A 13437-nucleotide genomic window follows, 5' to 3' on the forward strand; every position below is an offset into this window, starting at 1 on the left:
CCGCCCCCCCCCCCTCCCCTGCCCTTCACAGCAAGGAGGCCCTGGCCAGCGCAGGGCCTGGTGCAGGTCTCCAAGTCTGGAAACACGACCCCAAGGTTCTGCTGACACATGGCTCGACATGTGCTGGGGGGGGGGCAATTGCATCACAGCTTCTGCATTATTTTGCTGCATTCAACTCCACAGGGGCTCGATTCCGGTGGAGGCCCACACTGGTTCACCAACAAAAACAGGACCTTGGCATCTCTCGGTTGCAGGGTACAGGCGAGATCAGCATGCACAACTCATTATTTATTTTGAAAACCACAAGACTAAGAAAAAAAAAAGAACATCGCGATTAAACACCAAAATCTTAGGATGTCACCGTTTACCCAGCTGAACACATCCCCCGCGCCGGTCTAATTTTAGCAGCAAGCCTCCCTCAATGCCTAGGTTCATGGGAAAATGGTTTTTTCCACTAGTTCTACTTGGAAGAAAGCCAGCTAAAACTGTCAACACCGGGCAAGCGACAACAGAATAAAGAAATCGCATTTATTTTGGAATGGGTGAATTACAATACTGAGAAATCAGAGTTTAAAACCCCACACCCCCTCCGCGTGCTTCCTATAAGTGCCCTGTAGCTACCTGAATACACAATGTTTAAATTTTAACCACAGCCGGAGGGCTGCAGTGATAACCAGTGCAAGCGTTGTCCTCCTCGGGCTCCCGCTGCAAGGACAGAGCGCTTTAAATGTCACTTGACTTTAGGAGTTCAGAGTTAAAAACAGCATGAAACCCAAAACAAACTCAAAAGGGCTTGTTTACACAGTGGGCTTATCTACAGTGCAGGGCTTTTAAATGCTACAGGACTATGATCACTGGCAGAAAAGCGATTTAAACCCCCTCCACCCCTTCAGCCTAAAAAAAAAAAGACACGGATGGAAATATTCTTACTGATCGCTTGCATTTCTCTAGTGCTTTTTGTATCGAAGGCCACCCACTTCTCCCTAAAGTGCAGCCCTCACCTGGGAGGCACACGGCAGCCTGTCATCACCAGCAGCTCGACTGCACAGCAGAGCAGGTGAAGGAGTGAGAAACTGCTTCACTGCTTTAAGGAGGGGAACTGTGCTACACAGAGCATCAGTTTACAGCGCTCTACTGAGATTAGGAGATGTCATAAAAATAACTTATATTTTATATAGCACCTTTAGAGGTGGCTTCTCAAAGCGCTTTACAGAGTGACAAATAAAAAGAACACACAAAATTAAACACAACTGCAATATACAGAGGAGACCGTGGATGGTGGTACTAAGAAAAGCAGAGGGGTGAAGAATGGAACCAGTTCAGTAAAGGCTTTTCTGAAGAAGAGGGTTTTGAGTCTGGATTTGAAGGAGTTTAGAGAAGGTGACTCTCTGATATCCTTGGGCAGAGTTCCAGAGCTTGGGGGCATAACAGGAGAAGGCCCTGTCACCCCTAGAGTGTAGACGGGCTTGGGGGACAGTAAGGAGAGCAGAATTTGAAGAGCGAAGGTTGCGAGGTGGGGAGCAGGGTGATAATAGTTCAGACAGGTACTGAGGTGCCAAGCAATGCAGAGCCTTATAGATGAGCATGAGGATTTTCAAGTCCACATGGAATTTGATAGGAAGCCAGTGCAAGGACTCCAGGATAGGAGTAATGTGATCACTTGCACTAGACATGGTCAGGATTCTGGCTGCTGAAGTTTGTTCAATGTAGATTTAGAAACCCTAGCAAGCAGAGCATTACAGTAGTCAATTCGAGAGAACACAAATGTGTTAACCAGCTTTTCAGCCACAGTTAGTGATAGCACAGGGCATAGTCTAGTGATATTTCTGAGGTGAAAGAAAGATGTTTTGACAATACGCTGCACATATGGGTCAAATGTTAAGCCAGAATTGAATATCACCCCAAGGTTTTTCAATTTAGACTGAAGCTCAAGTACAGACCCATCTACAGATAGGGTTACAGGATTGGCTTTACGAAGTTGATGGGGGGTGTCAATAAGCATGACTTCAGTCTTGTCACAATTAAGACGAAGGAAATTTTTCAGCAAAGACGGATAATCGAACATTAAGTGAGTTTTGTCTTTTTCTACTTCAAATAAACACCCAAATGTTGGTCCTTTCCCCTAACATCTAAAAACTGCGCCAGAGTCCACCAGAAGTGATTCCCCCACACATTCACACGATATAAAATCTGAGCTTGCACAAGGCACTTCTGCCAGCTGTGACCGATGAAGCAACGCTTCAGTTTTTTAACCCTTTAGCTGGAAAGACAAACATGCGTTTGCTTCAGAGAGCACGTTTGGCTCAAGTCTTCTAATGTTTCAGTAGTGGCTCAGACTTTAGGAGAGGTTTGTTTTTAATACAGCCGAGATTTCAACAATTATTAATGTTTATTTCTACGCTTTATGTAGTTCCTCTCTACTTATCACAGCTTGGTGCGCATACTGTACTGTGCACCTTACAGCCACAAGATCCACGCAAGATATTCGACACTTTGACCAATGTGTATATTACACCAGCAGGGTAGCTGATCCTTTAGCCTATGAGAATTATCACCGAGCAGCTAGGCACAGCCCTGGCTGCACTGGCAACAGGTTTAGCATCTTGTACAGCTCTGCCACCGCGTTCGCCTGCACCACCCTGTTTGTATTTTCTCCACAGGGCGTTTTGCGTCACCCATCAGAGAGTCAGCCTCCGAAAGAGACATGATGGCAACGACTTAACGACAGGGTCAGGGAACCCTGGGAGGACACGGACACTAACCAGAGCGACCCCAGACACAAAAGAAGGCTTTATTGCACAGTTGAACAGCACAGAAGTTACCTACTGTGCAGACTAGCACTCTGATTTTCATTATAGAGTAGCGTTAAAATCTGGCTCTCTTATGACCGGTTAGTTTGGTTGATTTAATGAAAACTACCATCTTCCAGAAAAGCTCGAAAACCTGGTTTAATTGTTCAGGATACATTTCACTCAAATTTGCTTTGAGTAAGATTCTCTGAAACTCACCTCTTAAGCCCTGAGGAACAACTAAATCTCTGATTAACTATCGCAGGTGTAAACCTTCAGAGTCCCAGCGAGCACAGGCTACACTGCTGACATGAGCTGTATTTACCGGACAAGAATCCTCTTCAGCAGCTGCTGGTCTCCTTCAGAGTACCCTGGCCAGTTCTTCTGTATCTCCTCATACATGCAGTCCTTAAGCGTGAAAGTGTTGTCTCTCCCATTCAGAATCGCCACCTACAAAAGCAAGCGTAAGAATAAACCGTTTCAAAACTCAGATTAAGATCTTAGAAAGAGAGCAGTGATCCAGTCACATACTTTGTGACAGGACTGTGTTTTACCTTTTCTTGAATATGAACCTAGAATAACCACGGAAACTGCATCACCAATGCAAATCTGTTGTTTTTTTACATCTATACATTACATATCTACAAACATGGTATATATGGTATAACAATATATATGACATGGTACAGGCTCTCTGCATTGTTTTGGGGACTGAGGAAACACCATGCTTTTTCCAGAGCAGGGCTCTCCACACCCTGGATCTGGAGAAGCCAAGTTCGAAGTTAACAGGTGTTATTTAATCACAGGCTACATTCATACCAGATCAAGACCCCATAGCATTCCAAGACCAGGGTGGCACTAAAACCTTTTCTCTAGTCAGGTCCACAGAGATGGATAAAAAGACTTGGAAGCTTTATTGGAAGTTTATTAATCCAATAGGTCATTAACCACAACCGTCAACCTTTCCTCCCACTGCGATCCCAATGGACTGGACCGAGACCGAGGGCCACAAGATGATGATACCCTGTCAGATGAACATGTTAAGGTTGCAAAAGTTCTCACAGGAAACCGTCATGTTACTTCTGGATTGTGTCAGGAAATCCTGCTGTTTTTGTCCCCGAAGAGCCGCGCGACTGCACCTGTTGCAGGAGGCTGTCCAGGGAGTCCTTGTCCTGCGGCGAGAGCCCGTCCTTCTGCAGGCGCAGGATGAGCTCCGGCTTCCTGTAGGGCTTCAGTGCGAGGAGGTGCGCCACGCGCTCCCGGAGGGGCCTCTGCTGGGCTGCGCTGCTGCCCTTCTTCATGGCGCTGGCCACGATCACCGGCCGCGACACCCTCCGCGAGGGGGCGATGTCTGTGACGCCAGATGCTGGTTTCCGGATCTGAACTTTTTTGCCTGGGTGCAAATGGAGGGGATAAAAAAAAAATTCACAAGTGCCACCCGCTACCCACACAAGGCAAAACCCCAGCATGGGGAAGACCAGAGACCTCGAGCCCTAGAGGAAAGCATGTAACCACATCACTCCAGTTGGTCACACTTAATCCAGTGCTACAGGAGTAATCCAACAACGGGCAAGAATCTGATCCAGAGGGAGGATTCTGTTCCCTTACAGAAACCAGGAAGGGTCTGGTTTTCTTTGGCTATCGAGAGCCTTAGACTTGTAACAGGACTTGAACCTTAAATGCCTCCATGTGCTGCATGTGCTCGAACCTTCTGTACTAAAACAGAGGCAGAACACACAGTTCACAACTCCAAGCACCAAAATGGAGCGGGCACACACAAATGATGGGATACCTGGTCACATGGCCTTGTGCATCATTCAGGGCTGACACACGTGGGCAGGTGGCTGATGTATTCTACAGTGGTGCAGAACTGTTTTGGGAAAAACGAGACAACCCCCACCATGCTTGGGGGGTGCTTATTCCAACACAGCAGGCCTTTGTACTTTCCTCCCCGATAGGCTTAGGCTGCTCTGTTCAGAGGGAAGAAGTGATACACCTGAACCCTTGACTTAATAGGATTAATATGAAAGTTTTCAAACTGTTCGGCATGCCAGAAGGTGCCTTTTGACTACTGCATTTCATAAGCAAAATCCCAAATGTGAGAGTTGGAAAAAAAATTGCAGCTCTCAATCGAGCAACCTGTTAGTTCAATTTAGGCTTTAATCAGGTAAATAAGCTCAGATAGGATGAAAACCAGCTGACGTGTGTGTAGCCCTTCAAGACCAGGATTGGGAACCCCTATCCTAGATGCAAAACTTGGTCTGAATATTACAGAATATTGTTAGAAGATTGACAGAGGTACTATCAACTAACTGAAAGATGCCTTAAACCCTACAGAAACCCAGCAATAAGGACGGAGATTGTCGATACTTGATATGCGTCACCAGTAACTCTGAGCACTCCTGCCAAAGCAGAGAGGTCTTGACTCTTTCTTGAAATATTCTCTAGAACCAGAACAAACCAAGAGGGGTGTCATCATAGTGGCCTGACCTGATCTCTTCTGCGATTAAGGAGAATCACACGGTATTCTGACACAGTAACAGATGTGATGAAAAGTACTGTAGAGTTAATATCATAACCTTTTGCAGTTTTGGCATTCGTCTCATGAATGGTATATGGGGTTATAAGGTCATGCTTTTGGTCCTATGTGCTGATAGTTGTTTCTATAATCTAGGCTTAAAGTAAACTTCAATTAATCATTCTTATTTCATAAGACTCAACATCCAATGAAAAAAATGTTATATACATACACACTTTTCTTTCACATACTTTAAAACAAGCTGAAGATCATGGTCATTCTGAGCTGGACTTGCAGAGGGACTTTAAGGGTCCCTCTTAGTGGGACAGGCAAAAAACAAAAAATCAAAGCAGGCTCTGAGTGGAGGCCTTGTTGACAAAGACATGCTTACGAAACAAAAAAAACTAACTTGCAGGAGGATACGCTCTTTAAAACCGGAAAGCAGGCCACTTCCGTGGTGACAAGCATCTGCTGCCAAGTCTCTAGCTCCCTCTGCCCTAGAGAAGCTGCTGAGTCACAGACAACACTGCTGAAACAGAACTGCGGCTGCAAACTTCCCCCTTTTCACAAAAGCCTTCCCGTCATACAGCACAACACTAGGAGCAATGCGCCCAGACTTAGACTGACTAATTTCTTCCCATCTGCCTGATCCTGCAACTTACAACAATACAGGGGCCATGTGGAATTAGCTATTTCACAATAAAACAGGCATTTAAGCATTCTGCCTGGGCTAATGTTGAGAAGTCTCATGCAGGACAATGGCCCGCTAAGGTACCTTTACAGCCACCAACCAACAACAAGGTTCCTGATTTTTCCTAAAGTAACCAAAAGGAATTCAGAATGATTGACATGCAAAGGGATGCTGAATTTCTTTATGTATTACATGTTGTGAAGAACAGACTCCTCCCCCCCCAACAAATAAGACACCAAGTTTCATCTGCTAGTGTTATGTTAAACTACAGTGCGATTAAGTCTAAAAGATCTTAATAGCGGTATTCACCGTGCTTTTGAGCCTGCATGCATGTCAGCCGCTGCCTAATGGAAACCTGAGAGAGCACTGGTAAGTGATCCCAGCTCTTCCACGAAGGCACTCGCCCACGGTGAGCTGCCCGGGGAACGCAGGTCACAGTCAGCTAGAGGCCGACTCGAACCTGAGACATCGGGGCCCACGGGGCTCAGCCTGCTTCCTGAACAAGTAACTTGGAAAACCCAAGACACTCGGGAGCCCCCGCCCCCAGCTTCAGCTAAACTTTCAACACAACAGTCTGGGGGGGTGGGGGGGGGGGGGAGAAACAGGATCAGCAGCAGTAGGTCTAGCCCCCCCCCCCGTTAACCTTATCCCCCACCTCCACCCCTCTGTGGGAGGTCAGACCCAGCTCAGCAGCTCAGGCTGTGACCGACAGGGAGGCAGCTGGGAAGGGAGGTGGGGAGAGAAAAAGCGATCGCTTGCGTCAGCAGGGAGTAAGCAACCCTTATCAGCTTTAATAGCAGGTTCTGGTTAGATGCCTGATAATAGTCCAGAAATGCTTCACCAGCTTCCTATTGTCTTCCCTGAAGAAAGGATCCCTAAAAAAGAAGCACTGGGCATGGGGTACAAGAACAGGGGACACCCCTATTGGAATCCAGCCCAAACGACAGCAGTGTTAACCCATACTGACATGCTACTGCATACATAATGTGAGGGGCTGACTGGGACTGGCCTCACAGCATTCGACCTTATGCGCCGTCTGTTCCTTGTGTTTAGGTGCTGAACAGCGACCGCACAAAGCAAGTTTTGCACCCGTTTTTGTGCAAAGAAACGTCAAGGTTGTTTTAGCAGAGAGCTTCACCTAGGTCCCTCAGGGAGCAGGACAGGTCGCGCAATATTGACCCTCTTGATTTGTAAATTTCTCAATAGGTTTTAATGAAGAACTGGAGGAAGAAGAAAAAAAATGTTGTGCCAAACTTGTTTTCTTCTGCATCGGAGCTTGAGCGATACCAGCTTATAATTATTGCGGGGGGGGGGGGGGGGGTATGTTTGGCACTCAAGGAGGTGCACTGCTGAGAGGGTGAGAAAGAAACCCCGGAGTTCACATGATCCCTGTTCTCTGAAAGTCCGAAGAACAGCGCGCCCTGTATCACACGTGTATCGCACAGCTGGAACATGAACCAGGGATGGCCTGGACACGCGTGTTACACATGTGACTCATCATACTTCACGGGCGTCCGTTGCCACAACCCCACCAAAGACCTGAAAATCGCACCGTTTACCGGCCCCACACTCCCCACGCAAGGACCGCACCACCTCCGGCAGGGGCTGCCGCCTCCGGCCATTTTAGGGCACTCACGGAAAAAAATAACCAGATCCATATTGCAGGAAATTAAAACTGAAAGTGGGCTGGGACTGGAACCCCGAGGAACAGAACTGGCCCTCGGCACTGTGAAGGATTCGCTTGAGAAACGGCGATGCCAGAAAACGCCCCCCACTCTCTCGGCCAGGTCTTACCCATGAACCTGCCGCCAGGCTTGATGACTATGGCACTCCTGCTGCGCGTCTCCTCCTCCACCTGGGCCATGCTTTGCTTGGCCTTCTGGTAGGAGTCGTCGGTGGCGCAGACCGTGATTTTATCCTGTATCCCGCCCAGGCAGTCTAGCTGGAAACTTCCATCGCTAAGAGTTTGGAGGAAATAGGGGGAAAAAAAACCTCGATCAGTAAGTACTCCTGACTGCCACTTTCAGGATTTTGAAAGTTTTGCTTTTTTAAACCTGGTGTGATGAGAAATCCAGTCCTCAAGGTCTGGACTGCAGGTGTCCTTCAACAGCTGCTTCTGAACATGAGGGAATGTTAAATGTGTGAATAGAAGAACCGTTTGATCAATCTGGCCGCTACTATCTCAGCTTACAAGGCCCCTGAAGTCAGTAACATATGTGGATGAGCATTTTTTCCCATTTCTTACCAAAAAGAGATAACTAGTCACCATATAAAAAAAATACTTTAATAGCTTTATTCTGTGAAAATCAATATGGAAATCTTCCCCTCCCTCAGAAACAAGTGAAAAGCATGAATCGTCTTTGCAGCACAACACAGAGAACATGTGCAGATTGTACTAATTATTCAGCCATAAATTCCCAAAGTAGTCCTGCTTTGCTCATTTCATAAACATTTCAGTTTAAAAACATTTTCCCCTGACTGTTTTGTGTGGTTCATTTATTCTGTAGTTTGTGCAAGCTTCGCCGTGAGGCGAATTAATCATCTCCTGCCTTCTGCTCACTCCCCGACCACCTACTTTCATCTTGGTATCAAGATACGATGACTTTCTGAAAGAATGAATGAGCTGCAGGTTAACTGCTGCTCCGATTATCCTTCATTTTGGGGGGAAACGGTTTCTGGGAATCAGCCCAGTCTTTTGAGATCAATCGCACCATCTGACGGCCTGTTCCTACATATGAATAACATTTATGAGGCTGTCCTTTTACAGACAACACTATAAAGCCGTCTAAGGCCGGAAAGCATAAAGATGCAAAGATGGGATTCAAGGCACCCAAGAATAAAAGATAAGTCGTGTTTTTAGAGAGGAAAAGTTCAGTACCACACAATCACTGCAAAACAGTGTTCATTCCATGTATTTTGGAAAAGAAACCCAAGAACAGGGACTTCCTCCGTTTCCTGCCAGTCGAAGCCATGCCATCTCATGAATCCAACAGAATGGAACGTGATCTGCTTTCACTGTTTTTTGGGCACTGTTGACGCTGTCACGTACTCAAAATCCACAAAAGATTCACAGCCACTAAAACCGCCTCAGGCCGCCACAGTTTTAGCAGTTCGATGTGAATGAAGCCCTCAGCTCTCCACAACCTGCGCTGAACACGGAGGTCCTAGGACATGAAACTATTGGACTATTATACCTTCTACAGGGAGTGCTGCCTCTTCAAAGAGATGCACTGCAAAATGTCAAGAACACCAAAAACGAACACGTGACCATTTCATCGCAAAATCCCAATGACATCTTAAACCCCACTACTTCTTTAGGGGTCCATGCCCTCGCCCCACAAACCGAAGCAGTGGCATTTGAGGACAGGGTTATCCCTGTGGCTTTGCGGGAGTCTGGGCTGGAGCTGAACCCTCCTCCTGGCCAGGAGCTGCTGCGAAAGCCGCACTCACCTGCTGACATACTGCTGGATGCAGTCGAAGCTGCCCTGGGGGTTGTCCCTCCCCACGTTGGACAGGTAGAAGGTAAACGTGCGCACGTCATTGCCGCTCTCCGACCTCGGTATGGTGATTTTCTGATGGCAGAATTGGGAAGGGGGGGGGGGGGGGGGGAAGCATGGTTTACTTAAAAGAATGAAAAACAGTAAAGCATCAGTTTAACAGAGTAAAAGAGGGAAGGAGTGTCTGATATTGATGAATGTTAAATTACAAATGACTTTTTTTCAGCCCCAAAACACTATTATACGAGAAAATCATATATACTATATATGCTTTGGGATCTTTTCACTTTAACAAGTGCAGTCAGTCAATGAAAATTGCTCCTGTGCCTTTATCTTAAATATACAAACTATTTAATGTTGTGATTAGCTACAGAGATAAAACTCCCATGGTAAGCAAATAACCTATCCCTATAGGACGCCACTGGTTTTGGCTTGAATTTTAGACTCATGCAGTATTATGACTGTTTTATTCGTGCTTTTCCCCATTATTGCAGGGAAAGTCTGGTATTTCTGATTTTACAGACAAAATTCCCCTCTAGTAGACTGTTAAACTGAGGGTTAACTGCACAGATATATGCACATCCAGAGCGCATCTAGAACTCTGATCCTCCTCAGCAAAATCTTAAGAAAATTTGAAATCTATTTGGTCTAGCACTAGTGCTTTATTTCCTTTAAATCTCTACTAGATCAAGTGTTTTGCCTCGTCAAAGGAAACTACATGCCAACTGGCACTGACACACGTCAGTGAACCACAAGAAAAAAAATCCCCAAACATCACCTTCCTACTTCCAGTGTTTCTTTGAACTTCTACATATAGAAGTACTAGAAATAACTCCCTCCCCCTCCCCCCGAAACTGAAATGACACGTTTAAGGATTCCTAGTACAACTGTCAATTAGCACAGTTCTCCAGCATGCTCCTGCCTGCTGGCTCCCTTTCGTCAACAAGGATCCAGCTTCATTTCCAGCTGCAATGAAAACCTTGACAGGTGACCTGGGCAAGGCCTTGTGGGAGCAGCCTCTTACCTGGCACTGGAAAGCCCACCAGCAGGACTAGACTCTGCTTTGAAAACCTGCTGCTTTCTTTCCCCCACCCCCACCCCCAGCCCTTTCTTTCAACCCGATTGCCTCTAGTGTAAAAAAAAAACAAACTCTGGACAAGACATCAGCTGGCCAGTTTTCACTAAAACCTCTCCTGCCGTGAGGAGTGGTTCTGATGGCCAACGCTGAGCCTTCCTGGAGGTCACAGCTACCCACTCTCTGCCAGCGGCTGCACTGATGAAGTACCTCCTAGCTTTTCACTGCGTAGTATCAAGGAGACCGGATACAGCAGTTTTATTGCAGCTTACTGCTTTTGCTTTGTGCAACAGCATCAGGAAAAAAGCAAGAACTGTTTAAATCCAAGCCTTTTTAAACTTTTGAAGACACTTCAGATATATATATTTTTACACATTGCCCTATAAAACCAAAGAACAATCATCTGCAAGGTGATAAGTTGTACCCTCCACTCTCATTCGCTACACATGCTTCTTATTTTAAATTATTGTGGCATTTTTTTTCCTAATGCTGCACATCTTCCACGTACAATCAACAGCTACATGAGCTGAAACTTCAGGGCTGGTCAAGGACTAGCGAATGGCTGTGGTCCAAAACCTCGATCCAAATATCCTTTGACGAACTTTAGTTTTTGTGACCCTATCTTAAGAGTAGGGCCCCAAAAACACAGAAACCTTTAGAAGGAACAGTCACACATCGTTCGACAGCTAACCGTGAAGAGGAGAGGAAGTGAGCCATCTCTGAAAGCTGAGAAACTGAGCCTATCAGAGAGACCTTCCTCATCTGAGCAACACAAATCTGAGATACAGTGGCAAACCAACACACAGCCCTCTTATTTTCTAGGCAATGCTATCAATGGAACAGGCAGGGCGTTCCATTATACACTTCAAATACAAACATATCTGCAATCAAATACATGGTAGAGGATTCCCAGAGCTGAATATTTAACAACACTGAAACTTGCTCCGAATAAATACATAGCAACAGCACAGAACTTGATATTTACAAATCGTCTGCAAGCAAAGCATGTCACTCACTTCACAGGATGGAAGAAATGTTAAAAAAACATTAGCAAACAGAATCGCCAAAAACTAGGGGGTAAAAATAAAAACTATACAGTTCAGATAAAGTGAGGTACTGCCACAGAATGAATACCATGAGAGAATACTGCACACTCCTATATATACAGTATGTTGTACTCTAGGCAACTGACATTTTTCTTTTTCTCATGAAAATCCCAAGGACAATTTCCTGCAGTGAGACAGAGCTTAGTGCTAGGAGTCTGTGCTTTCAGCCTCTCGAGATGAAAAGTCTTACAAGACTCCTCAAATCTGCAGGCATCTTTCTTCATGTCAGACTTTCTACAATGCCATTCATAAAATGCTACAGACCACAGAATCTGTCAAGGAGCAGTGGAGCCCTGAGAACGATTACTGTGCTCCCTTGAAAGCGCAAAGTTCAGTGACACCAAACTGCAAGCTTAGCAAATGATTAAACAGGTTTAATAAGTTTAGTCAAATTTTCTTCATTAAAGCGCATCTAAAACATCATATTTGCAGCCCTAATGCCCAGGGCTTAGTTATTCTCTTCCACAGCCAGGCATGGCATTTGTTAACTAAATCCAGCTTTAACAATATCAGTGCACCTCCTCACCAAGTTTCTGAAGCCATTAACTGCTTGTAACAAAAACGCTCAAGCTAAATACCTTATCAGCCTGGAAGATCCTATAACCGAGACACAGCACAGCATTTTCAGGGTGTTTTCCAGAAAACAGTTGCAGAAGACACCTATATAGCATACTCAGTGTTTTAAATAACCCCCCCATCACACGCAAGGTAAGATTGAGTCTGTCTCTAATACCACCAAATGAGTTTTTTTTTGTGTAGCTGAAGAGGTAAACATGCAGAAACAAAAACAAACAAATGCCAGTTTCCTGGCTTAATTGGTAGTGGACAGCCAACACACAGGAGCCTGCAAGCCCCGACTGCAGGGGCAGCCTCCCGCTGCGACTCACACGGCCATGACTGGGCCCCTGCCTGGCCTGTGTCCACCCCTGGCTGGCAGCAGAACGCGTCAGGCAGCCCCAGAGCCGTGACAAAGGAAGGCAGATAATACCCTCCCGATGCAAGAAACCCACGGGTGTACGTACAAAAACTAAAAGACTTCAACTTCCTGAAAAATCGTCTGCCTTCGTTAACATAAGGCGGGCGTGACGCGTCGGATAACGTCCGAAACGAGCCCTTAAGCCCGGTCTCCCGCGGGGCTTTGTTCCTGGGATTTTCTGTGCTCTGTAACTGGGAAAACTGCTAATTCCAACCAAGATCAAACATGTAAACTGAAAGTTTTAATCAAGCATCTTTCAGAATGAACTGATCCCATCTAGAAATTTTCATGAAAGTTGTTTTACTTCAAAACTCTTTGGGTGGTATGTGTTCTAAATATGTTTGAATCCATTGTTAATTTAAATACCCCCCCCCCCATTCCCAGCCACTCATATTACATCATACTCTTCCACTTAATTCCCAGAGGCCATCATTGAGCTTTTTTTTAAAAAAAAAGCTAGCATGTGCACATCTTGCCAGAGCTTCTGGCTTTAAGTTCCTCAATCCACACACATCTCCCCAACCAAGCCCAGGACCGCATGTTGGTGCTCGTAGGCCCTCGGCACTCTCACTCTGAAATGTGCCAGGAGAGGGGTCAAAGCCAATCGAATGACGTCGATTGACAAGATGCACTCTAAAGTGTTCTAATGCTAAACCAGGTGATTGATGGGGCGAGTCGAGAGACCATCACTTCCACACTTCTGGTTTCTAGAACAGCCGATAGAGAGCGCGTGATTGTTGATGTGGAGAACCGAGAGTCGATCGCCAGCGTGTTGTTTCAGCTCG

General features: G+C 45.9%; 1 protein-coding gene across 1 annotated transcript in view; it reads right to left on the reverse strand.

The window, feature by feature from the left end:
* ell (elongation factor RNA polymerase II) overlaps nucleotides 1-13437 on the reverse strand; it is a 52475-nt gene that overhangs the window by 12588 nt on the left and 26450 nt on the right. The window contains exons 3-6 of the mRNA XM_088907901.1: nucleotides 9449-9570; nucleotides 7793-7956; nucleotides 3929-4182; nucleotides 3115-3239 (exon numbers count right to left, since the gene is read on the reverse strand). Of these exons, the coding sequence (XP_088764027.1) occupies nucleotides 3115-3239; nucleotides 3929-4182; nucleotides 7793-7956; nucleotides 9449-9570 (665 nt within the window). The remainder of the gene's footprint in view (nucleotides 1-3114; nucleotides 3240-3928; nucleotides 4183-7792; nucleotides 7957-9448; nucleotides 9571-13437) is intronic.

This window comes from Atractosteus spatula, chromosome 28 (assembly GCF_055471065.1).
Source record: "Atractosteus spatula isolate fAtrSpa1 chromosome 28, fAtrSpa1.hap1, whole genome shotgun sequence".
NCBI lineage: Eukaryota > Metazoa > Chordata > Actinopteri > Semionotiformes > Lepisosteidae > Atractosteus > Atractosteus spatula.